Here is a 27,813-nt window from a genome sequence, read left to right on the forward strand (position 1 = left end):
TATATTTACAAAAAATTAAATGGTAACAATTTTAGACCTTGGGCAATGGCCCCTAGTACTCTACTGGGCCCCACTATTGAATAGTAGTAATGGAAAATAGAAATTATTATTTAATATTAAGATATCACAATATTTGAAAGTTTTACCGTGTGAGGCGGCGAATTACAATGAACGAAGCTCCATTAGAACGTGAATCGAAGCTGACCAAATTAATTAGCTTAATTTCAAATCCCATCATCCAATCTATCCATAAAATTCCACCCCCCATATTCTCTATCTCAAGTCCTTTGAAGAAATCAAAATCAAGGAGCAGCAGCATGGGAAGTGAAGCTGATCACTATCCAAGAAAGCAATTTTTTCACAACAACAATCTCTACTTCATGCTTAAAATGCTTTTCCTTCTCATATTTACCAACCTTGTCTCCATCTTTATCTTTTCTAGCCTTCCTTTCAGCTTATCATCATCTAACACCCCCCATACCCATCTCTTTCTTCACCAGGAAACCATTTCTCATCTCTTGCAGGAGCTCAACTCTACAAAGTCCAAACTCTTTGACAGCTACTCTCTTATTGCTGACTTGCACCACAAGATCAATTCCACCAACTTTCTTGTGCGAGATCTCGTTATTGAGATCACCCGTGAACGCAAGCCTTCATTACCAGTCGACGAAGAAACTAATGTTTTCGGCATTCCTCCTCCTACTGCTTCCTTGTCTGATGAACTCAAGCTTGCCATTCTCCCTCACAAGCTCCCATTAGGATACTCCCCAAGGATGGCATCTGATGAGATCTATCCGCCTGTTGGAGCAGCCTGCTTGAGGTTTCAAAAGGAGCTGGCTCAGTACATGACATATGATATTGGTGGCGAATGTCCTATGGATGACGTTTTTGCTCAAAAGCTTTTGCTCAAGGGGTGTGAACCACTCCCTCGCCGTAGATGCCACCCCAAATCCCCCATCGGTTATGTTGAGCCAACACCATTTCCTGATAGCCTTTGGGCAACCCCACCAGATACCAGCATCATTTGGGATACCTACACTTGCAAAAGTTACCAATGCCTCATTGACCGTAAAAACTTTCCAGGGACCGTCGACTGCAAGGACTGCTTTGACTTGCAAGGCCGAGAAAAACGAAGATGGCTTTACGATCGAGGATTAGATTATGGACTCGATCAAGTTCTTCAAACGAAACCAGCGGGGAGTATTCGAATCGGACTTGACATTGGAGGTGGGAGTGGCACTTTCGCAGCAAGGATGAGAGAGCGGAACATCACCATCATCACTAGTTCAATGAACCTGGATGGACCATTCAATAGTTTCATTGCATCCAGGGGCTTGATCCCAATACATGTTAGCATTTCGCAGAGGCTTCCATTCTTTGAGAACACATTGGATATAGTGCATTCGATGCATATTTTAAGCAATTGGATCCCAGATGCAATGTTGGAGTTCGCCTTGTATGACATATACAGAGTGTTGAGACCAGGGGGGCTATTCTGGCTTGACCATTTTTTCTGTCAGGGATCGCAGCTCAATCAAACCTATGCTCCAATGTTTGATCGAATTGGGTTTACGAAACTAAGGTGGAATGTTGGGAAAAAGGTAGATCGTGGAGTTGACAAGAATGAGTGGTATTTGTCAGCGTTGTTGGAAAAACCAATGACCTAACTCGATTTCTTTTTCGTTTTACTCGAGGATATTGTTGTAAAATGTGCAGGATTTCACCTGAAAAACAATTGTATTTGCTGGAAGCAATAAATCAAAGACATCCAGACGCAGCAAGGTTAAACATATCCATATTTGTCACTCAGACGAATGAATAAAAATAAATGCAATTTATAATCTTACTAGGATTTCTTATTTGGACGCCTTTATTATTTGTTACATCCATAAACTTTAATTTCATGTGATTGATTTTATTCAATTTTCACAAATCACTAACAACATAATCTAATTAACATAATTTTACGTTGATATATCACATACATAAACAATTATATTAATTTCATATATACATATGAACCACAATTCAAGTTGTGTATAATTACACTAAGTCAAAATTTATGTATAAATTTAATATTTATCTCAATCTTTTAATATTCCACTAAGACCAAGAAAACTTGGGTGGCCTTGTGTCAAGTATAAACTGTTGATGTGTCAAAGAAAATGATGATGTTATTATTATAAATTAGATTAAATTACTTAAGAGATAATCAAGAAATTAAACTATTCTAATTAAAATACATCAACCTTGATAGATAATTAATAATGATTATTGTATTTCTAATTAAATAAACTATTTTTGAGATAAATAATAAATAAAATAGATAGTCCATATAAATCACTCATTTGAAGAGATTATATTAAGTTAGAGGCAGTTTTGGTTTTTAGCTACTAGTTAAGCTAGACGAACGAGAGCATCTATTGTAAAGGAAATCGAAGCCACTTATGAAGCAAGAAAGAATGTTGGAGAAGGAGAGGAGCCTTTGTTCCTTGATGCTTCTAATAGGAAAAGGAATATTATGAGAAACATTTTTGAATCTTGAGTCTAAAGATAATGAAGAAACTAACCCAGAGGATATGTCCCCATTGTAGAACTACTTGCTCAAATGAGGACCAAATGTACCTTCTTCATCAAAGAAGAAAACAAAAGGTTCAAGGAAGTAGGTGTCCTTAAGATGCTTCATATAATGCCCTAAAATTTTCAGTTTGACTTATGGCACTCTTCCGAGATTAGATATAATGAAATTTTGAAAAAAAATTTTAAATGAGTCAATTAGAGAATTTTCATGCAAGATATCGGAAATGAAAACCGATGGAAAAAATTATGGGTGTGAGAATGTGGAAAATGGATCAAATTGCAAATTTTGAAAAATCGGAGGACTAAAGTACAAATTTGACCAAAAAGAGAATATGTGAATTTTTCTTTTGTTTATAAAAAATATGTGAATTATTATTGATTACTTGGCATGGAATTAATTTTTAATGTGTATTGGTGTGGTGAATTTCACTTTTGGGACCAAACTAGAAAGATGTGAAAGTATTAGAACTAAATTGTAAAATTTTATTTTCACCAAGAAAAGGGTAAAATGTAACTTCCACCATCCAAGGATTATTAATAAGATTTAAACATGATTTATGAGAATTTAGTTGATAAATATCTATTTGATGTGAAAAACTTGTGCAAAGAGATTAAAAAAAGAGTAAAATGGTATTTTGCTGTGAAAGAGATTTTTGGTTATTTCTTAAAAATTATATATTGGAAATATTATTTTTTATAAGATAAATTATATTTGGAATTACTTTGAACAATTGGATGTGACTTATGTGAAGATATTGATCATGGATCACAAGTTTTAAATAAATTAAAAAGAAAAGAAAGAGGAAAAATCCCCTTCCTCCAACCTTGTTAGTTGATCCATGGAAGAAGAGAGAAAAACTTTCTTTTCCTTGCCACTTTTCTTCAAATCTCTCAAAATCTAGCAACCCCAACCTTGAGTTTTTGCTAAAATCAATTAGGAAACTAATAAGTGCTAAAAGTAACATATTTTAACATCGTTCTTAATACGTTTTTGAGTGATTATTCAATGTAATTGTGAATTTTATGCTCCTAGTCCTTTAAATTCATGTTTTTATGCTTAATAGAGCATTTGAGAGTAAAAGGAGTGAAAAAAAATGAAAATTGGAAATCAGAGCAAGCTACAAGAGCCACACAAACTGACCCCTTCAACACAGCCTTGTCGATTTCGCAAATTTGTACCATAAACTGTGGAAAATCACGTTTTTTAGGTTTTTCAGGCATTCTAAGACGTATATATGACAAAAATAAGAAGATAATAGTGGGTCGTCATAGAATATTGAAGAAAACAACTCGAAAAACACTATTGAAGCGGATTTTGAAGCAAATTTTCGTCAAGATTGAAGATTCGCATTTGATTTCTTAGGAGATTATCATGAGTTTCTTTATTTCTTTCGGTTATACTGTATTTTGGATGTTTTTATTTTCAAGCATGAACTAATTTTCTAAATGCTTAGGGAGATTAACCCTATGATGAATTTTGTCGTTTGATTTTTATTTTACACAATAAATACTTAGATCTTGTTCTCAATTATGTGTGCTTAATTCTTGGTTTGATATTTCTAGATTATTGATCAATGTTTGATGTGCTTAAATCAGAGGAGGAATGGACATTGTTTAAGAGTAGATCTTGCGTAATTAAGTGGAGTTGCATGCAATCCTAGAAATAGGACGTTATAAATCTACTAAATTAGAGTCAAATCTAATAGGGGAATCTATAGATCGGGCTAATGCGATAATAGGGGTTCTAATTAGAAAGAAATTTCAATTAATCAACCTAGAGTCAGTTGCTTTTACTCTCGAAAGAGATATTAGTATAATTTAAGGATTTCTACGGATCAAGATATTATGTAAAGAAATTACATAATTTAGATTGATAATGACAGATGAAATCTAGGTGGATTTTTTCTTGGGTATTATTTTGCTTCTTGGTTGTTACTCGATTATTTTCGTATTTTGTTCTTTGTCGCATTCGTAGTTAATTAATTTAGTTAATTTTAGTTTTTAATCAATCACTCGAATTATTCGGTTAAATAATAGAAAAACAGTGATTACTAGTACTTTTAGTCTTCATGGGAACAATATCTTTTTTCACCATAGCTATACTATTAATTGATAGGTGCACTTGCCTTAGTCAAATTTTTAATTAGTTTTGCAACGCATCAGAAACTCATCTCTAAGCTTGAATCCACCTTCAAATATTCTATTTTCAGCAATGATTTCGTGGGTTCTTGAGAGAGAATGTTGAAGCTAGAGAGAAAAGGCTCCAATAAGGTTAGTAATGGTGTTTTTCACTCCTAGCTTGATATTTGAGTTTGGTTGTTATGAGAAAGTTTGGAAAGCTTATATGTTGATTTTTATTATATTTTTGTGTAGAGAAATATGAGGAAATAACTTGTTTAAGGATGGATTCAAGTGCTGGAAGCTTGATTTTGAATATTTTTACATCCAAGAGGTAAGTACCTTTGGATGCTCATACTTCTCTTATACTAATATGTTTAAGAATTTGGTGAAAAGGATGTATAAAATATGAGATTGTTCTTGAATGCCAATATGTTTAGTTTCCATGGCTTAATAATGTTAGAAATAAGTGGTTTGAAAAATTGTGGCTTGGTGAACCTTAGCCATATGTGTCATATTAACTAAAAATGTGTTATGAGAATTTGGTTGTCAAGGAATCGTTAATAAATGTGATTTGATACATGTGAAATTTGTGAAATATGGTATTAATGTGCATGTAAATATGACATCATGGTAAATTTGGTGATTAATTTGCTAATTTTACCAGTTGTCGATAGAATTGACATACCATTCAAAATGTCAACTTAATAATTGGAAATATGTGTATGTTGTTACAAAAATGGAGATTTAGTTATATGTATACACTAATATCACATGAACCCTTTTTCAAAGTTGGCTATATGCTTGATAATAAAAAGAAAGTGATTACTTTATGTCCCTTTATTTGTTTGAACTTTTAATAATATAAAGAATTTAAATATATGGCTTATGGTAATATATGAGTAAGAACATGGGTGTGCGTGGAAGCACTTATCATGCTGACTGCCCCTCGGTGTGTGTGTGTCACGGGGCTAGACCTTTCGTCTAGCAATCCGTGTGGCCTTAGGCGATCCGTTCGTCTAAACTCGCCTAAGTCAGCCTTAACTCAAGTGAGGATTCTTTTAGAACTCCTCCAAGGCACCAAATTGAAGAGCGAAAGCGATTTATGCCAAAAGAAGCTAACCCAAGGACAACAAAAAGCCACAGAAAAGATTGCACACAAGGTGTCTGAGTAAATGCTCTCAGAATTCTATTACTCTTAAGAATTCAGAATACAATGGAATGAGTACAAATGAGGGGGAGGCTCTCTATTTATAGTTGAGCTCCCCCAAAACCGACGGTCAAGATACATTTACATCGACGGATGAGATTTAACCATATCCCTTAATTTTAGGGATTTACAAGATAAGTCTTATCAAATCTAATCTAATCTTTACAAGATATGATTCCCTCTATCTTCTAAGATTAGTTACCATATTAGCCTAAGTTGCCATCTCTTCATTATTGGGCCAACTAGGCTTCAATCTAACAGGCTTGTCCAATAGCTCTTTGAATCGGGCCAGTTCTTGTGGGCCAAATGATCCCCATCTGAGCAATAGACATCTATTGGATGCATTTGGTGCGATGGTCACGGGCTTTGAACTTTGGCCCATGACATGTGCACCGAGGTAGATAAACAATGCAATTAAATATGAATAAATGGGGTGTACTGCAAGTATACATGTCAAATTGTCATATAATTTAATTACGATGAAATACAGAAGTATTCCAAAGATCGTATCCAATGGAGGTAGAGACTAAAATCAAATTAATAGTATCCAAGAACATGCAAAGCTAAGTTTAAACACCTACTTTTCTAATTATTGTAGTATGACGAATCCCAAAATCTGGTAAAAACTTACTATTAACTAAAAAAGATCTAATTGTAAAATGATAAAATATCAAACTAATCATGCAAGAATGAAAAATAAGAGTTGATCAATTTTCATGGTCATAATTAATCAAAACTTAGTGATTTTTATTAAAAATTTCTTAAATTAATACCTTTCGGCCTATAATTTTACCAAGTTATGATTTAGTCCACTTGATCTTTCGACCTAATGAATCTAAACGGGACAATTGAATTAATATCAGGTAAAGTCTCCATTCGGTATCATTTACCTAAAATTTCACCTAAAGTTATCAATTCTAGGTTTTTAATCTTATTCAGTTTAGTCATATTATTCAATTTAAACCCTAATTTCAATTAACAATTGTCACTTCAATTAACCAACTTCCCAATGAATTTAGCCACGACTTATCACAACTCTACCATACCCACTTAATTCGTAAGCCATTTGATAAATTTAATAACAAAGAATTAAAGGGTTTAGAAATGCTCAGTAATTCGAAAATTCTGATTGTAGAGATCATGTTGGGGTGGCAACTAAAACTCTCATAGATGGAATTGATTGATCACTCTTAACAACAATTAATCTGCAACAAACGAAAATAAGAAAAATAACTATTGAAAACCAATGAATGAAATTGCAAGTATATGAAATTGTTGTAAAACTAGAATGGAAAATAACAATTGTTTTTGAAAATCCTTAAACTAAACTACTTAACTACTAATAATCGTAAAAAGCTTCCCTTAATCATGTGTAAAAAGTAATATTTATACTACTTTTCGTGTTTGACCTAATTTGGACAACTCTACCTTGAGTATTAAATTTTGATTGTATGAACTAAAACACCCATTCAAATTTTAGGTCCATCAAGCTTCAATATCGCAACACCACAGGTCCGGTGTCACGACTTTTCTGGTAGTTTGCTCGAGTCTTTATAGGGTGACTTGGGTGTCGCGACTTTTCTTCCCAATTTCACGTCTTCGCTGCAACGTTGTGATTGACTTTCACCTCTGGCTACTATCATGGATGTCGTAACTTGTCAATATCACAACTCCTATCTTCCAATGTCGCAACTGATCTGCTATAATTTGATATGTCAAATTAGGCTCATCATTACACTTTACGAGCTTGTTTCCGAGTAATTTATATGTTTTTTTCATGTTTTTATGTAGTTTTTGTTTTTTTTTTTACTTTAATAAATGAAATGTTGAGTTTTTACTCCTTTTGAGACCTGAAATATTCAAATGCGCCATTTGGACCCTAATGATTGATTGAGTGTTGTAGAAGCTTGTTGGTGGCCCAAATTTGAGTGAAAACATTTCCACAAGAAGAGGTATCATAACATCAGACCACAAATATTGCAACACCTGCAACAAACCTGAAATGAAGAGGAATGAGAGCCACCTATAGCGGTGTTGCGATACCCACCACTGAGCATCGTGACATCCACCATTGAAGACACCCCTTAAGTAGACTATCGGCATTGTTGCGATACCCTTGTCATATGAAGACAAAAAATAAAATATGGGTAATCTTTATCCACCCAAAGCACCAATCAAATAAAAGACCGAGATGGGCATTTTGGGCAACATTTTGGAGTCAGAATTAGCTTTAAAAGCCAAAAATTAGCTGAAGAAAGAAGAGGTTGTAGTTTAGGTTAGAAAGCTTTATAGTTTAGGGTTTATCTCCATCTTTTAGTTTAGGTTTAGGGTAGTTTTCTTCTTCATAGTTTAGGGTTTTAATTCTCTATTTGTTTCTTTATTTTTCTTGTATTTCCTTAGTTAGTTTAGTTTTTACTGTAGTTAGTTGTTATTTGTTTAGTAACCCTTTAAACTTTCTTGTAGTTACATTTTAATCTCACTTTAATGTTATTCAGTTTCCTTTAATTTCTTCTATTAAAAATCATTTCTTTAGCATTTTCGTTTATTGTTCTTGTTCCATTGTTGTGTTATCCAAGCTTTTGCAATAAAGCTTGGATTTTTATTCACATTTAGTTAAGTTTAAGTTAATGCTTTTTAAAATTTTATTGCGCAAACAAAAATAACCCTCATATACTTGGGTAGGAAGTTCACCTGTGTTGCACCACACAATGTTTATGGCACGACACGACATGCAATTTCTGCCTCCTTGGTTCCGTTTCATGCATTGACAGCTCAGGAAACTTATGCATCATTCGTCCCTTGCTTCCATGTCAATTGGGCCTTTAATTCTTTATCCTATACACTCAATTAAACATATTAGTACTACCTAAGGCTTGTGTCGGCCTATTAGGTCACAACACTTATAAAATGTGTTAAAAAATACTTATTTTATTAATATTTAATCCTAAGTCCTAAATACCGAAAATGTAATATAAAATCCTAAATTACATGGAAAATAAGCTACTTAAGTGGCAGAATTGACCCGTATTAACTACTTCATTTGACGACAAGTCACCTCATTGTAAGAGAAAGAATAGCTTCATTTACAGAAGCATCTACCACCATTCTTGTGTGTACATTGAGACCATTATAGAATGTCTCCAATTGGATACAATGTGGAATACCATGATGAGGGCATTTTTGTAATAATTTCTTAAATCTCTCCCATGCCTCATATAAGGATCCATCACTCAATTGTTGAAATGTAGTGATCTCGTTTCACAACTTAGTATTCTTGCTAGGTGGAAAGTACTTCATCGTTCTGCTAATTCTGCCATGTAGATATAGAATCAATTGTCAACGGATCTAGCTATGCTCGTTCTCTATCCCTCAAGGAGAAGGGGAACAACTTTAGCCACAATGTATCTTTAGACACTTCAACTAGCTTGAAGGAATCACTCACCTCCATGAATAATTAGAGATGAAGGTGTGGATCTTCAATAGGCATCCCACTAAACTGGTCCACAATTTGAAGCATTTAGAACATTACAGGCTTCAACTCAAACTGATGTGCCTCGATCTCGAGTCTCACAATTCCTAGATTAAGCTCATTGAAAAGGGGTACGACATATTGTCTTATGGCTCGATCTTTTTCATCAGTAACAATGATCGGATTGCGAGTATTAGAAACTCCATTTCTTTTATCTTGATTCTAATTTTCAAGATTCATTTCTTCCGCTCGTATTTGGGCTTGTCTTTCTCTTCTTCTTTGTCTAAAAGTTCATTCGATTTTAGGGTCAACAGGGAGTAAGTCAATAATTCAATCTATGCTCATAAATACTTGAAAGAAAAATCACAAAAATTACTAAGTTAAAATTAATAGAAAAGTAAATCAAATTGCAAAAATAATTAACTTCACAAATAATTTCTTAAAACAGTCCCTAGTAACGGCGCCAAAAACTTGTCATGAAATATTCGAATGATATGCAAGTGTACACAGTCGTCAATATGTAACAAAGTAGTAAATAAAAGTATCGTCTTCATAGGAATTGTATAGACAAATATTGTGAAAATAAAAACTTAGAAAATTGATGAAGGAAATAATTGTGAGTACTTTGAATTAACTAATTAACTTAACAAAAATAAGTATGCAAAAACTAATGGAATGTAAACATAGAATAAAAACAACAATTCACAAGTTTAATTATTATGACATGAAAGAGCTAGATTAATTGTCTTCTTTAACTTAAGATTATCAAAACAATGTTAATGAAGTTACGAAAGAAAACCATGACAATTCGCTATTTATTAACCCAACATGAATAAATTATGAAGTCATGCATATTTAATTATTAAATTTCTCTAGCATATTTCTATGTTCAATCAACTTAACAATTTCATAAGCAGACATCACAAAAGGATTATGTAAGGTAACAATATTGTTTAATATTATTACTAATTTAATCATTAAATGATCAAACATGCACCATTCAAATATTGTGTCAATTAATAACAATCTTGTTTGGATTAAATAATTAATTCAATTGATTCCCCACATTCATAATGCATGAGTAACATGTTCATGTTTTTATTTGAATGCATAAACAATCGAAGCACATAACATCATTAACATAATAAAACAATCTAAGCTAAGAAGAATGCAATCAATCTAACAATAACATAATTAAGTCATTTTAATTAAATTAAAAGCAGAAAAACACTTAGCAATCATGTTCATCAATTTAGAACAAAATAAAAAGATTAAAGGGAAAGAAACTAGAAAACAAATCTAGTCTTTCTCTGTAGCTAACTTGTGCTTCCTTTTATCATTTCTTCTGCTTTGCTCCTTTGCACAATTGCTCCTTAAGGTGTCGAATTTTACTACGCAAAAGAACTTCTGAAATGCTCCTCTCAAACTCTTGTGTTACTCTCTCAAATGGGAAGTGAAAGAATGGAGAATGGGAGAAGAGATGATGAAGGAGGGATGAGTGAAATTAGTGAATAACGAGCCTCTATTTATATGTGTAGAGGCCGACTATTTTTAAAAAATTGGAGCCTTGAATTTCTCTTCACATGTGGTCGACCCTTGCTTTAAGGAGAATGATTGGATGTCTTTGAAAGTTTGCTTGATTTATGCTTAATTCAAGGGGGAGAGGACTTGAAATGAAGAGGGGAGGTGGACGGTCACTTGTGGGGATTTCTTTGCTGATTTTTAAGTTGGGCCAAGGATGTTGCCAAAGTCCAATTAATCTCATTTGGGGCATCCAAATATGACCATTCAACAACCCACTCTATATGGCTTATGCTGTAGAAATGCTACAGCATTGAGCATCAATAGGTGAGCTTCAAAACTGCCTTTTCTTCTAGTGTATCAGTTGTCTCTAAAACTACAAAAATCATGTGTTTTATTATATAAAATGATCAATTTAGCAAATTTATTTTAGCATCATCCAACAGGACAAAATTATAAGAAAAAAAACTCCAAATTTTTTTATTAACCACTCAAACTTTACATGAATTATTAGTTTAGAAGTGCTGAAGATAACTCTATATTATCACTATCACTTTGTTCTTTCGATCCTTTAGGATTCGAATACCAAGAAAAAAAATTAGTTCTCCCAAGTCTTTCATGCTAAATTGTTGGGTTAACCAACGTTTAACTGATGACAATGTCCATACATCATTCCCAATAAGTAGAATGCCATCGACATATAGAACAAGAAAGACCACATTTTGATCCCCAATACATATATAAACACTAAGCTCATCTACATTTTTCTCAACTCCAAAAGTTTTAATCGTTTGATCAAATCTCTAATTTCATGAGCAGGATGCTTGCTTAAGTCCAAATATGAATCTAAGCAGTTTGCAAATTTTATACTCATTTCCTTTAGCTATATATTCAATGGGTTGCATCATATAGATGCTCTCTTCAAGATAGTTGTTCCAAAAACATTATCTTGACATCCAGTTTCCAGATCTCGTAATTGAGAGCCGCCACAATGGACAACAATATGCGGATTTACTTGAGCATGGCAACCGAAGAAAAGGTTTATTTGTAATTGATACCTTCTTTCTGAGTATAACCTTTTGCTACAAGCCTGGCCTTATAAGTTTCTACTTTTCCATCTGTATTTTTTTTTCTTTTTGTAGATCCAGTTACACCCTATAGGTTTTATCCCTTTCGGTAAGTCTACAAGTTCTCACACTGAGTTGGAATCTATGGAATCCATCTCAGCTTTCATAGCTATTTCGCAGAGCTTGGAATCAACACTCTGCATCACTTCATCATACGTGAGTAGGTCATCATCTTCCTGTTTGGTAGACTTAGTGTTTAAAATACTTCCGCCAGATTGGAAGAACTCAGACCTACGAGAGACACTCTCATTACGACAAAACACCCTATGCTGATAATCATTTGCAGGTTTACTATTAGGAGTTGGTTCTGGAATCGTTTCTGTAGGGTTTTGTGTGTTTCCCGAAAGTTCCTCGAGTACTTCTTTTCTTTGAGGTTTGAAGTCATTCGTGTAACTTTCTTCAAGGAAAGTAACATGTGTAAAACTCTTTTGGATTATAAAACAAACCACCCTTTGTTCCCTTTGGATATCCTATAAAAATGCGCAATTTTGCCCGTGAATCCAACTTCCTCACATCTTTATCCAATACGTGGGCTGGGCATCAAAAGTGTATTTGAAAATAATATACAATAAATAATAAATTGCGTCGTTTGAAATTAATTAATAATGTAAATATTATGTTAAGATAAAGCTTTAGGTTAGTGGTAGAATTAATGTTTTATTGATATAAATAGCATATGATCAAATCCAATCACATGTAAAAAATTTATTAGTTTTTATAGAAATAAAAAGACTAAAATAACCTCAAATAGTATAACTTATTTTAATTGCGTAGGATATTTTTGAAATTTCCTTAACCGAGTTAGTGTCCAGTTGGCTTGTGACATCAACTTAGTCAATAGCTTAAATAATAATATAGATATATACAGTTGATAAGGTAATAAAATCTACATATTAAAATAAAATTGTATAAAATATTAAAATAAAATTTTATTGAATGGTAAACTTGAAGTTTTACTATTGCAATTATCATGGGTTCCAATCTTACCATATGCATTTTTTAAAAATAAAAGATTAATATACCCTCAAATAATAAAACATTTTTTTAATTACATAAGGACATTTTCATAATTTTCTTTATCGAGTTGGTACTCAATTAACTCGTGACACCAACTTAATTAAGAGCTTAAATAATAGTATATTAAAATTATTTAGTTGGATAAACAATATGATTTTCAACATAAAAATTAATAGGTTAGAGACTAAAATCTTATCAATCACAAACAAAATTTTGAAAGAATAATATGATTAAAATGGTTCTACTCTAAATTTTGATATTTGACTCATTCGTCAAAAGTGTTCATCCTCAATTTCATGTTAGAGCCGGATGCTTGTAATAGAAGAGACCAACCGTTGTCAGTTAAGCTAGTTTTCGGCCTTTGTTTGTTGTTTCTCAGTTGCCGCCATTCATGCCATATGAACCAATTAACAAACCTAGTCCTTGAAGTTAAATCATTTTTTCTTCTTTTGCAAGACATTTTCTAAATAAATAAAAAATCTTTATTAATTTATAACATACACCAACAGAATAAAATAAAATAAAACCACAACCTAGTGGTAAAATTAAATTTAAATATAACATCAACATATTTAAATCAATCATTACTTTTTCAATACAGAAATTTTAATCCAATCATTTCAATGAAGACAGTTTAATCAACATTTCAAATATATGTTGGAATTTAAGTTCACGCTAGTGAAACTAGATATAAATCCGATGAATTTGTTTTTGGTTAAATGTCTAAGTTATATGAAAACGTTTTCTTACGTACATATATTATAACAAGGAAGAAAAAAAAAGACAAGCATATGGCAATTTTAATCTATAGAAGATTGATGACAGGAGAAAGAAAAAACACAGTTGGGACTGTTAATATGACGAATACAAATTGAAATGAAAACGTGAGGTAATAACTTTTCTAGTTCAGCAAACATGATAGAACAGCATTTCTTACATGGATCTTCTCTTAACTGTTTTTAAGACAATCTAACTAATTCCATACGACTGGTTGAATCACCCACCCGACATGTCGTTAAGAAATCAGTTGTTAGATTCAATCAAAATCTCTTTATTTAATAATAATTCCCACCTAACAAAACTGGACTTATTTACTTTCTTTTCTTTGAAAAATACATTCAAATCTTTTACATTTTAAGTCTACACTTAACCTACACTAATTTCCTTTCAACAGACTTTGCTTCATCTCCCACGTCTCGACAATATATCTTCCATTTACATTTTCATGAAGGTTAGCCATTTCACGGAATTTATTATAATAATATGATGGAGTTGAGTCAAGATTTGGAAATCAATTTGTTGCATTGTGATGAAAAATCGTTCGAGATTGTATTATGGATTATCAAGAAACTGAATCTCCATTAATTCACGTTTTATTGGATTTTATTAGTATATCACTTTTGCTATTTTGTTTTGTAAAGGTTGCTTTATATTCAATCATTGTATAGGTTTTGTATTAGAGTATACTGAGAGCAATTTGCTTGTTCATTAAGGAACTTAGTGTGTAAGTGTAATTGAAGAGTAAACCTCTAATGTTTAAAATCAAGGAGAGAATTTAGAGGTGAGTATTTGTCTTTGGGTACAATGGTGTGATTTTTATACTTGGCAATAATAGAGTATGATTCACTCGTTATATTTTGAATTAAAGATAGTGGAATTACTCATTGAATAAGATTCCACAGATATGGAAAAACCAAACTACGTAAACAAACATTAGTGTTCTTTGTTATTTTGTTTACACAGTTTTTACAATGTCAAGTCACTGTGACTATTATAATGAGACACTTCCATTCAACTTACTCTTTTTGAGCAAATGATAATTTTAGGTCCCAACATAGATTAAATCAATTTGAAATTCAAGGTTTAAAGTGTGATTTAGTTTTCAGTTTTAACTTTGAACTTGGTTCGAGATAAAAGTTAAACTACTCAAACTAGCTCGATTAGGCTGCATTAAACTCATTTACTTGGTAAATATTAAGCTTAATTTCAAACTTTCACCAGCCCTAAAATCATAGCATCCTAATATATACATACTTGAATAACTCACGAACCTAATGATCTTTTGTACCTTTAATAAATATATACAAATATATATTAAAATTCTCAGATTCAAATTATTGAAAACTCGAATTATTTTATAGTTAAAATGAAAATGAAAAGGGCAATAGTTAATTTAGTTCTAAAAAATAGTGCTGACTTGGTTAATTTATCTTCAATCTAATTACTTTGAAGTATAAATCAAGACTACTACATGTAGTATGATTAATTTTCAAAGGAAGAGTTTATCATCTAACTTATTTAAAAAAAGAAAAGAAGAATTAAAAGGAATTATAAGAAAATTTGTTGCTCTAGAAAGAGAAAAGAGAAAAAAGAAAAAGAAAATTCTTGTGAAGCAAGCATTGAAGACATAATTCAGTATTAATGGGCTAGTGGGTGCAACGACTCTGTTGCAGGTTTGAACTAAGTGAAAAAATCACCATTTTAGCCCAATCAAAACCTAATCTGACAACCTCTAAACAACAACTCTTATCTTTCCTATAAAACCCCTTTTCTCTAGCTGTGTCCCATATCACTCTCAAGCAAAGCTTTTTGCTATCTAAGCTTTGATTAAATGGGGATTTTCAACAAGTTTTCCTTCATTTTCCTTGTCATTTTCCTTTCATTGTCTGCAAATGCAGAAGTTCAACGACATCGATTTGTTGTATGTCCTTTTACTTCTTTCTTTTGAGATATATATATCTTTCTGATAAATTGGTTTTCATTAGACATTTAAATAAAAAACTTGATGTTGGTTGGTGAATGAAACAGATTCAAGCAACAAAAGTGAAGAGGCTGTGCAAGACTCACAACACCATCACTGTTAATGGCATGTTTCCTGGACCTACCTTGGAGATCAAGAATGGCGACACCCTTGAAGTTCAAGTTGTCAACAAAGCCCGATATAATGTCACCATCCACTGGTAATTTAATAACTGCAAATTCGTTCATGCATGCATGCCATGCACGCATGTCATCAGCTTCATTCATTTCTAGTTGCCATTTGCACGTTTGAATTACCCTAACCACTTTGATATACAGGCATGGTGTGCGGCAAATGAGAACCGGATGGGCAGATGGACCGGAATTCGTGACTCAGTGTCCGATTAGACCGGGAGGAAGTTACACTTACAGATTTACAGTTCAAGGACAAGAAGGAACATTGTGGTGGCATGCTCACAGTTCATGGCTTAGAGCCACTGTTTATGGAGCTCTCATCATCCGTCCCAGAGAAGGCAAATCCTACCCTTTCCCTAAGCCGAAACGAGAAACACCGATTCTTCTCGGTAAAGAATCCTTTTCGGTTACGAGTACAAATGATTATGATAATCAGAATGAAATGTTATGTTGATGAATATGATTATGATTAGGTGAATGGTGGGATACAAATCCCATTGATGTGGTGAGGGAAGCAAAAAGAACAGGGGCAGCTCCAAATGTCTCTGATGCATATACCATCAATGCTCAACCTGGTGCTCTCTATAAATGCTCCTCCAAAGGTATTTTGCTCCGAACCAATTGAATTCGTACCGCACATTCGGGTGACAAAGCCGATGTTATTAACTAATGTTTTCTTTTTTGCAGAGACTACAATAGTTCCCATCGACTCCGGGGAGACGAATCTCCTCAGAGTGATCAATGCCGCCTTGAACCAGCCGCTTTTCTTCAAAGTAGCCAACCATAAGCTCACTGTTGTTGGAGCTGATGCTTCCTATACCAAACCCTTCACCACTTCCGTCCTCATGTTAGGCCCCGGCCAAACCACTGATGTTCTTATCCGAGGTGATCAGCCACCATCTCGATATTACATGGCAGCTCGAGCCTACCAAAGTGCACAAAACGCACCATTTGACAACACGACCACCACCGCCATTCTCGAATACAAGTCTGCGTCTTGCGCTGCCAAAAAATGCAATGCACCCACTCCAATCATGCCTTCTTTACCAGCCTACAATGACACCAACACTGTCACGGCCATCAGCCAAAGCTTTAGAAGTCGAGAAAAGGCCGAAGTCCCAACCGATATAGATGAAAGCCTGTTCTTCACAATCGGCCTCGGACTCAACAACTGCCCACCCAATTTCCGGAAACGTCGTTGCCAAGGACCCAACGGTACACGTTTCACAGCGAGCATGAACAACGTCTCATTCGTGCTCCCGCGCAACTTCTCTCTGTTGCAAGCTCACCAACAAGGAATTCCAGGCGTTTTCACCACAGATTTCCCAGCAAACCCTCCATTGAAATTTGACTACACCGGAAACGTGAGCCGATCGCTCTTTCAACCTGTTCCGGGAACCAAGTTGTACAAATTGAAGTATGGTTCAAGGGTACAAATTGTGCTCCAAGACACAAGCATAGTGACACCTGAGAATCATCCAATTCATCTTCATGGATACGATTTCTATATCATTGCAGAAGGTTTCGGGAACTTCGATCCTAAAAGGATACTTCTAAATTCAACCTTGTTGATCCACCTATGAGGAACACTGTTGGAGTGCCTGTGAATGGATGGGCAGTCATTAGATTCGTCGCTGATAATCCAGGTAAACACTCTTCTTCATCATTTCAATTACTACTACTTTTTCGTTTATGAAATAACCATTCGTTTTGATTTTTGTTAATAGGAGTGTGGATAATGCACTGTCACCTGGATGTTCATATCAGTTGGGGTTTGGCAATGGCTTTCCTTGTCGAAAATGGAGTTGGTGAATTGCAGACCATCCAACCGCCGCCGCCAGATTTGCCCATATGTTAAGAGAGTTCATCAGTTATCAGGCCGTAGTCAATGAAATTCATAAGCCCAATAGCAAGGGTGATTCCATTACCATTTTTTTGTTATTAGTATTTTTCTTAATCATTTTTATGGTATTGTAGCATACCAATTCTTCCCTGCATTTGGGAAACTAGTTTAATCCTCTGTTTCATTGGATAGCTTTGTTCTATTCTTTTATTACAGAGAAACTTCTAATCATAAATTTCGAATCTTTAATTCTTATTTTGCTTGTTTTTTCGATAGTGTTTACGAAGTCAATAATCTAAAGTGTTACCAAAATCTAATTATTTTTGAAACGAAGTACGGACTTCTTTATTGAAGCAATACAATAATTTTGTATGAATGGAAATAAAAATAAAAACAGTTAAATAAAATATAAAGCTTAGGAGTTAAAAAAAAACATAAAATGAAAAATTTTAAAAAAAAAAACATAAAATGAAAAGTATAGATTCCAATTGCAATTCAGCTTTCTTCGACTAAAAATCATAATACCAAAAAATTGTAAAGCTCCCAAATTCACCGTTGCCCATATTTGTTGTTAGTTGCAAACGGTGGTAGAAGCATCTGACAGTAAACAAGCAGATTGCAAGCACCCTGATCGTTGAGACCCATTTCGATCCTCCGTCTCTCGCCACCATCACTCTCAGACTTGACCCATCCACCACACCACCTCCATAGACACTTTTTGTCGTTCGTCTTCTACAAGAAGATAATATCAGGATCCCCTTCGCGGACTAGCATTTTGTCAAAAAGAAGATCCATATGCATCCAGTCGCTATTTGAGCTGCCCCTCGTGCAAACCGACATTTTCACTTTCATACATATAAAGCTCTCTTGATACCATAGTCTCCGGTGACAAATGAATGATGAGAGACCCTGACTTCAGAAAGATCTACAACCATCTGTTCACCACCAATCTGCCTTCATTCCACTACAAAACGATATCATTCAGTATGTGTCCACTCCTCGATCCAGTAGCAACATTCTTGACGATTAGAAGTTCACCCAACCCACCACGACACTTAATGACAAGGCTTTTCCTGTAACCCATCCCCTGTTGTCCGACGCTGCCCCTCACCTACTTGCCCCTTGCCCGATTTACTCCTCCCCCTCGTCGAAATCGATATACCACTTTTTAACTTCCCCACCCTCTATGGATAGCGTTGCCAAAACCGCCACCATAACCACTCAACAAATCGCCCAATCACAACTTTACCCTCTTTCTCCCATACGCTTGAAAAATCAAAAAAAATTAAACAGAAATCCAAACTATCATGCTATATAAGCAGACATAACTGTGCCATAAAAGCAGATAAAACCGTCATGAAAAAACATTTCTTCCATGAGCGAAAGTTCATGAAAACCTAAAAACAGGAAAAAATTGATTCTTCATTTGAAAACGTGTAAAGAAACTATAAGCAAAAGAGGGTTAACGGTTTATAAATGTGTATAAAAAAGGGTTAATATTAGGGCATCTCAATTTTTGGATACAAGTAAAAAAAGATTTTATTACCAAAAAGATAGCAGAAAAAACCTGAAACTACACAAATACGTGATCTTGGAAGTGAGAAAAATAAGATCCGAAATCGCTTCTCTTTAACAAAAAGATTATTTATTAATCATTGAGCAAATGTTTCAAATTAAGGAACCATCCAATTAAATATGCCATTTTATAATAATTAGAGTTCTCTCTAGTAATAATATTTACCTTAATAACATTCACTATGAAAAGTTAACTTGCAGTTGCATGCAATTCTGCATCATTTGCAGTTTAATAAAACCCTAAACCTCAAAACACCCTAAAACAAGCAAAAAAAGTCAGAAGTTTTCTTTTTTTCCCTGAGAATCAGTATCAATGGCTAAAAAGTCTAAAACCCAAGGTGATGAATGAAACAGAGTGACTGAACCAATCCCGAAAGAGAGAGGTGAAAGCCAAAAGAAAAAAGTGGGGCTTTAACTTTTTGGTAATGAAGTAAATAGATTTCCATATAAACTCCATCCCTGCTGTTTTTTGATTTGTTCATCTTACACGTGCTTCTAACCTACCCTCAAAAATATATATATAAATAATAATAAAAATCTCATTTTTTATTATCAGCAAAATCCAGCAGTTTCTGGTGGCCCCTATATTCTGCAAAACTCAACTACCAATGATCATCAATCACCGCCGTTCATTCACAAACACACCTTCCCATCACTACCCTTTTCTTGTTTCTCTTATTTACTTAACTTGCCATCCCTTGCCTGCAACAGCAGGGGCCACTGCTTAACTTTTGAGTCATGCAAATTGCAACATAAAGTCATCAACCCAAAACCCAAGATTCTCAGACATATATTTTATTTATAGAACTCCTCGCCCCCACTGTCCTTGTCTATCTTTTCACCTTTTTTTCTTCCCTTTTCTCTTCCTTTGTTTCAGTCACTCACTCATTTCTTCACTTCATTCAGTGTTAATGGTTGTCTCTCTGGAATCTGATTTTGTTTAATACCCAGATTCAGTTTTCAGGTAAATGTTAAGTAAAGACTTCTTTTTCCCCTTTCATTTCTGGTTTTTTAGATTATAATCATATGGTTTTCTTTCATTGATCTTCATCTTTTTCAGCTATGTTATAATTTTATTTCTTTTGTTTTCTCTGCTGATCATTGCATGAAATGGGTGGTCATATTCTGTCAAATTATATCCTGTTTTTTTATGGTAAAGCCTGATCTTTCTTTTGCATTTTTTTACCCTCCCCTTTCCTTGTCCGTGATAATTGTATAGGATTTTTTCTTTATTCGGAAATATATGATTGATCCTGCAATTTTTCAGGTAAAGTAGGATCTTTACTGGATACTGTTAATAGTTTTACTGAATTTTTATGTCATTCTTAAACCTGGACACAGATGTTTGTTAGATTACATATTCAATTAATGTACTTTTTACCCTTCTTTTCCTTATAACCATGAATTTGATTTCCAGAACGTGAAAATTGCTGCTTTTTTTCCAAGCTTTGCAGTTATATGTGATTCTGATATATTCATTTTTACTGCAGAACATATAACACAATGAGGAAAAGGCATTTATATCATTCCGAGCATCCGTTTGATGAATATCGTAAGCATTATTACCTCCTAACAATCTGCACTTTCGGTGTATTTATTTTGTCTGTTCGAATGGGAATCCGACTGCTTGTGTGGTTTCCTAGTAGTTTATCATGTAACTTGGATAACAGTAGTGTTATGTCTCTCCATTTCTTTGGTTTGTATTACCCTGCTGATTTCTCGTGTATCAGCTTTCGAGGTCTTCGTCCAAGACTCATGGCAAGCTGTGGAACTCATAAGAATTAAGAATGGATTCATGACTTTGCATCTGATAGATGGTCAATATCTGATTGAGAAGAAACCCTTCTCTGATTTACGTGTTAAGTCTCGGAAGGCAACTTTGCCCGATTGCACTTGCTTTTTGAGGCCTGGTATTGATATATGCATCCTTTCTCGCCCTCAGGAGACAGAAAGTCTAGATGAAGAGACTCCGGAACCTGTAAGCTATGCTTTCTTAGACTGAGCAATCCAAGCATCCTAATTTGAAAATTTATTAATTCATTTAAATATTGCAGCTTTTGCTGATATCTGTCATTTGGAATTCCTACATGACTCGAACTCTGTTGTGAGTGTCGGGCATTGTTATGTCTGACACAGGTATATATTTGGGGAATCCTTGGAGGATCATATCCCCGTACCTATGTCCAGAGTAGTTAAAGAAAAATGAAGAGTCGGACCAACATAACTCTATTCTCTATTTCTCATCCCTTGCCAAGCTCACTGGTATAATGTCGGACAACGAAGTAAATTAATTGCCCTTCACAAATTAACCATAAGAGGCTCACTGTGGGCAAAGTTGAATGCTGATAGGTTGTGTGGTTATCCAAATATTTTAATCTTCTAATTTCTTGCTAAAAGAACTATCATTTAATGCTTTACTTAGCTTTTTTAGACATAGATGATTCCTATGGAAAGTTGTGATTTCGGCATTCGGTTTTGACCTAACGGTTCTGTTTATGTTTAGGTGTGGGTTGATGCTAAAATAAGTTCCATTGAGAGGAAGCCTCATGACTCTGAATGCTCGTGCCAGTTTTACATAAACTTGTATGATAACCGTGCTCCTCTCGGTTCTGAGAAAGGAACTCTTAGCAAAGAGACTGAAGTAATAGGAATCAATGATATTTGTATCCTCCAAAAGCTTGAAAAGAATGCATGCGAGGATCAGCACTATAGGTGGAATTTCTCGGAGGACTGCTCGACATTGAAACGAACTAAGATATTTTTGGGGAAATTCTCATCTGATATATCATGGCTGCTTGTTACATCTGTTTTGAAGCAGATTGCATTTGATGTGAGATCGGTGCAGAACAAGATTGTCTATCAAATTCTGGATCAAGATGATGATAGTCCCTTAAAATATAATAATTATTTCCATGCTGTAAATATCAAATCGGATAATGGTATTTCGGTATCCAATGTGGTCCAATTTGACCCCCTTGGAAATAATGAAGCTGACGCAGTTTATAGTGTTGATGAAACCAATCAATGGCCAGTTTATGATGCTATGAACTTGCGACGCTCTAAACGCAGGTTTGTACAACCTGAGCGTTTTGTTGGTTGTGATCATCCTGGAGGGACAGATACTAGTTGGCATCTTACAGCTGCTTGTAGAACTAGCAACTGGAGAGAAGAGGGAGAGGTACAAGAAGCTGATATGAACATGCCGCTATCACACTTGTTATGCATCAATGCAAGTCCAACGGAAGAGCTTACCCTGTCTGAAAAAAGAGATACCATGTCCAAAAGTAAGAATGTATCAAAGGAGGTAAAATCAGATGTGACGACTCCGAGGAAACCAAGTGTGGGAAATCCGAGCAGATCAGGTGTGAAATATCCCAGGAGACCAAGAGTGAAAAATCCAAGGAAAGATGAAAATACTCTTGCTATTGTTCCTGTGTCTTCGGAAACAGGTGATCCAGCCTTTGGAAACTGTCATATGCAGAGAACTCCAACGAATTTATCAGAAGAGATTGAACAACTCTCTTTGCATTATTATAACATGAAACGCTACACTGCAAACAAGAAGAAGAAAATTCCTGCTTTAGAGTATCTAGATTATGGAACTGGGTGGAAGGGAAGACCTCAACCAACGAAAGCACAGAGTAAAAGTTATAGGTCTTCTCAAACACGAATGGAAGATTTTGATGAACTGAAAACTTACAAAAAGACAACTCTGAGTGCAGGTGCATACAATAAACTTATAAATTCGTATATGAAGAACATCGATTCTACATCCGTAAAAGATGAGTCGCACATCATTGACCGGTGGAATCAGTTTAAGGAAGCAACGTCCGCGGAAATGAATAAGAAAACAGAACCAGAAGAACCACCAGTTGAGGAGGAGGAAGAAATGTCTGAAACTGAAATGCTGTGGAGAGAAATGGAAATATGTATGGCATCATCATACTTTGATGACGATGAGGTAAGAGTAACTGAAATTTATACAAACACCCTTTCGCCCCACCCCAACCTGAAGTATGTAGGTTTAATTGTTGTTGATGCATTTATACCTTTATACCAAATGAGGAAATTTTGTTTCCCAGTTAAGTTTCTCTTCTCCATGGTTAATTTGTTTAAATGATTTTCAGGCTAGAGTATCTGCTGAGTCTCTCCGGAAAGCTAGTGAAAATTGTCAGCATGAATTCAAATTGGATGATGAAGTCGGGGTTCTATGTCGTATCTGTGGCTTTGTTAGCACTGAAATAAAACATGTTTCCGCACCATTCGTAAGTCCAAAACTCAAGACTGCAAGCTTTTCCAGTTACTGCTTTTTTCTTTTTTAATGTTGTTTCCCCTATAAGCACCGACAACATCTTATCACATTGCATTGCCACAATTTTTTTCTTTTTTCTTTCTCATAATTGTCAAATATGTGGTTGTGCCGGTGTTGGTGTTGGCCACATGGATGCTTTGCCAATATTAGGATGTACCATCTTTGTTGGCATCTTTTTTAAGCTTACTTGGGGAACTAGTTTTCCTGCTCGCTTAACTTTAGACCGTTGTCTCTGTTTTGCTCAGTTTATCAGACTGTGGCGGTCTATTAATTTATATTGCTCTACTAGATGTGTGATTAAATTGTTCTCCATTTTTCTAGCTGGAACATAAAACCTGGGTAGCAGATGGTAATTCGTGCTACAGAGATGAGACAGAGAATAAAGCAGACGGAGAAGAGGGCCTGAATCTTTTCTGTGATTACACTACCATACAGGCACGATTATCTGAAGAAAGTGACAATGTATGGGCACTAATCCCTGAACTTAGGAAGAAGTTACATTTCCACCAGAAAAGGGCCTTTGAATTCCTATGGCTAAATATCGCGGGTTCTTTGATACCTGCACTAATGGAGCCATTATCGAAAAAAACAGGTGGTTGTGTAGTTTCTCATTCACCGGGATCTGGGAAAACCTTTCTCATTATTGCATTTCTTGCTAGCTACTTGAAGTTATTCCCGGGAAAGCGGCCTTTGGTCCTTGCTCCAAAGACAACTCTATATACTTGGTACAAGGAATTTATCAAGTGGGAAATCCCTGTGCCCGTTCATTTAATTCATGGCCGTAGAAGTTATAGAGTCTTCAAGAAGAATGCAGTGAAGTTTCATGGAGTTCCGAGACCTAGTCAAGATGTTATGCATGTTTTGGATTGTCTAGATAAAATACAAAAGTGGCATGCTCAACCAAGTGTTCTTGTCATGGGCTACACTTCGTTCTTGACGTTAATGCGAGAAGATTCGAAGTTTGAGCACAGAAAATTTATGGCTAAGGTTCTGCGTGAAAGTCCGGGGCTCCTGGTATTGGACGAAGGGCACAACCCTCGAAGTACTAAATCGAGATTGAGAAAGGTTTTGATGAAAGTTGAGACAGATCTGAGGATATTGCTTTCAGGTACATTGTTTCAGAACAACTTCTGTGAATATTTTAACACCCTGTGCCTCGCAAGACCGAAATTCGTGTTTGAAGTTTTGCGGCGATTAGACCCTAAATACAAGAGAAAGAAGCGGTTCGACAAAGCTCGCAATTTGTTAGAAAACCGAGCAAGAAAACTCTTCCTAGACAAAATTGCCAGGAAGATCGATGCTAGCGTCGGAGAAGAGAGGATGGAAGGTCTTAACATGTTGAGGAAAATCACCAACGGGTTTATTGACGTGTACGAAGGTGGGAATTTTGACTGCCTCCCTGGTTTACAAATTTACACCTTAATGATGAACTCAACAGACATACAACATGAGATTTTGGTAAAACTCCACAAAATAATGTCTACATATACTGGCTATCCATTGGAATTGGAGCTTTTGATAACGCTAGCATCGATACATCCTAGTTTGGTCCGGACTTCAAACTGTAGTGCTAAATTTTTCAGTACAGAAGAGTTGCTGGAACTTGAGAAGATCAAATTCGATTTTAGAAAAGGTTCCAAGGTGATGTTTGTTTTGAACCTTGTTTATCGAATCATCAAGAATGAAAAGGTTCTCATTTTCTGCCACAATATTGCCCCCATTTATTTGCTTGCGGAAATGTTTGAGAGAATCTTCCGATGGCGAAAGGGTAGAGAAATATTGGTCCTTACAGGAGACTTGGAGCTATTCGAGAGAGGAAGAGTGATGGACAAGTTTGAGGAACCAGGTGGTGCTTCAAGGGTACTTCTCGCTTCAATTACCGCATGTGCTGAAGGCATTAGTTTGACAGCTGCATCTCGGGTGATTTTATTGGATTCGGAATGGAATCCTTCCAAGACAAAGCAGGCTATTGCACGGGCTTTCCGGCCTGGTCAGCAAAAGGTTGTTTATGTGTATCAGCTGTTGGCAACTGGCACGCTCGAAGAGGACAAGTATCGTAGGACCACATGGAAAGAATGGGTATCCAGTATGATTTTTAGCGAAGCATTCGTGGAAGATCCGTCTCAGTGGCAAGCAGAAAAGATCGAAGATGATGTATTGAGAGAGATAGTTGCAGAGGACAAAGTTAAGTCATTTCATATGATAATGAAAAACGAAAAGGCTTCTACAGGTTGATGATCAGAGACTAGCTTCCGACCACAGTAATAACTGTAAGAAACTTGTCATCTTCTGTTACAAATTAATTACTCCCTGCATGCATGCATGCATGCATATGTATATATCTATTTTTTATGCATGAATATGTACACTGGATTCATGGAAAGACTGTACAGTGAATCAAAACTGCAACCTGTTCTACAGCTTAATTAATTGGTTTTTTTTTTTTTTCGTTTTCGTAGATAGCAAGTCTAGGGAGGAGGAACTCAGACCTCGAGACTTGATGTTTAAGGAGAGAGAGTAACAGGTAGGCCAAACTTGGATTGTTTTCTCTTCAGCTTGCTTGTATTATGTTTTATAATTGTGCTTTCTACAGGTAACAACTTTTTAACTTGTAAAATGGCACAACTTTCCTGCTGTTTCATAGTTCCCTTCTTTCAAAGATAACTTTTTTGCTTTGGTATTTTTTTTTCTTAAAGCATCCATGTATTCTATAGATAAACATGGACGTGGAGATATGATCTTTTAAATGCCATCTAACAATAATGTTTGTAAAGTGAGAGTAGTACTAGGAATGCCACTATAAAAAGGTTTTCTTGCACTCTACTTAATCATATAGAAAGAGATTAAGAAATGTTAAATGTCAAAAACAATGGGTAGGCATGGGGGATTGGAGCTTGAAACCAGGGATATATATTGTAACCCTTTTTCAATAAAATTAACTACAAAACCATGTCCTCAATAATTAAGTGATGGTATCTTTAGTAGGTATGGGTTTTGAATCCCGGTTTGGGGATTGAAACTAGGCATGCTACAATTCTTTTTCTCAAAATTTAGAAAAACTATTTGGTATGACTCCACAAGCAAGGTTGGGTTGATGACAAGTATGTATAGGATATAGTAAAACAAAATAAAAAATAGTATATAAAAATAAATAGGACACGTGGCAAATTTATAACTTTGCTTGTGGAGTTAAAAATAACATTGTCAATGTACTATAGAGTTTTAAACTCTATAAGTAAAGCTAGGAGTTGACAAATGTCTTATAAAATTTAGTAAATTTTTAAAATAAATATTTAAAAAGACACACATGCTAATTTTTTAATGTTGCTTGTAGAATAAAAAAATACATTGTCGTATTCCTAATACTAACCTAATAGGGTAACCATTTGATACATTGTCGTGAAATTTTGTAGACTCCACAAATAGATTGAGAGTGTGACAAGTGTTGCATTTATTTATATATTTATTTCTTTTAAAAACTCCACTAGGAAAGTATCAAATAACTTTTTACTTAATACATAAAACTATCATAAAATGAAAGGATAAAATTGATCAAAATTATAATTAAAAAAAATAAAGGTTATCCTGAAATTTTACAATGAAATTGATAGTGAAATTACTTTTAATTGTAAAAAATGTAAGATTATCAATTCAAAATAATATTTATCATCCAAGGTGTTTTATTATTTCAAAATGTAAAATTACTTGAATCACTTAATTGATTGAATACGTTTAAGTTTAATTCAACTAATTATACATATAAATGAACTAATTCATATAATTTTCCTTTATAACATTGTACATTTAGTATATTTGGGTTTTTCCAACATTTACAATTCAGTCCATCACAAAATCAAAATTTAACGTGCAATTACATTTATGGTATAGTATTTAGTATATTTGGATTATTTCTTTTGGTGATAAACAAATAACGAGGTTACCTCAAATTAAATTGTCCAAAAACACCACTAATTTTATCTTGCTGTAGAATTTTTAAGACTTCATTAAGGGCGTCATTATAAACCTGTAAGCTTGTCTTCCAAATAGTCAGCAACTAGATTAGCCTTCCTAAAAACACATCTAATCCATCACAGTCCTTCAATTCTC

At 34.6% G+C, this 27,813-nt stretch overlaps 3 protein-coding genes and 1 non-coding gene across 4 annotated transcripts; all 4 read left to right on the forward strand.

The window, feature by feature from the left end:
* Positions 1-269: 269 nt before the first annotated feature.
* On the forward strand, positions 270-1,846 carry LOC105772264 (probable methyltransferase At1g29790). Its single transcript, XM_012593570.2, has one exon. The coding sequence runs from the start codon at positions 318-320 to the stop codon at positions 1,665-1,667; it is 1,350 nt and encodes a 449-aa protein (XP_012449024.1). The 5' UTR covers positions 270-317; the 3' UTR covers positions 1,668-1,846.
* Positions 1,847-9,068: 7,222 nt separating this feature from the next.
* LOC128042054 (small nucleolar RNA R71) lies at positions 9,069-9,180 on the forward strand. Its single transcript, XR_008197262.1, has one exon. It is a non-coding gene; the product is annotated as a small nucleolar RNA R71 (small nucleolar RNA).
* Positions 9,181-15,610: 6,430 nt separating this feature from the next.
* LOC105774786 (laccase-5) lies at positions 15,611-18,074 on the forward strand. Its single transcript, XM_012597362.2, is given in 7 exon segments — positions 15,611-15,743; positions 15,851-16,002; positions 16,121-16,365; positions 16,450-16,578; positions 16,664-17,515; positions 17,518-17,622; positions 17,704-18,074. Coding segments are annotated over 7 exon segments (1,704 nt in total). The 5' UTR covers positions 15,611-15,653; the 3' UTR covers positions 17,835-18,074.
* Positions 18,075-20,009: 1,935 nt separating this feature from the next.
* Positions 20,010-26,386, forward strand: LOC105773251 (SNF2 domain-containing protein CLASSY 1). The gene is made up of 7 exons (XM_012594977.2): positions 20,010-20,358; positions 20,885-20,946; positions 21,125-21,372; positions 21,898-23,355; positions 23,522-23,659; positions 24,028-25,976; positions 26,166-26,386. The coding sequence occupies exons 2-6, from the start codon at positions 20,898-20,900 to the stop codon at positions 25,939-25,941; spliced, it is 3,807 nt and encodes a 1,268-aa protein (XP_012450431.1). The 5' UTR covers positions 20,010-20,358; positions 20,885-20,897; the 3' UTR covers positions 25,942-25,976; positions 26,166-26,386.
* Positions 26,387-27,813: the final 1,427 nt, after the last annotated feature.

The sequence above is a fragment of the Gossypium raimondii genome, chromosome 6 (genome assembly GCF_025698545.1).
Source record: "Gossypium raimondii isolate GPD5lz chromosome 6, ASM2569854v1, whole genome shotgun sequence".
In the NCBI taxonomy this organism is placed as follows: Eukaryota; Viridiplantae; Streptophyta; class Magnoliopsida; order Malvales; family Malvaceae; genus Gossypium; species Gossypium raimondii.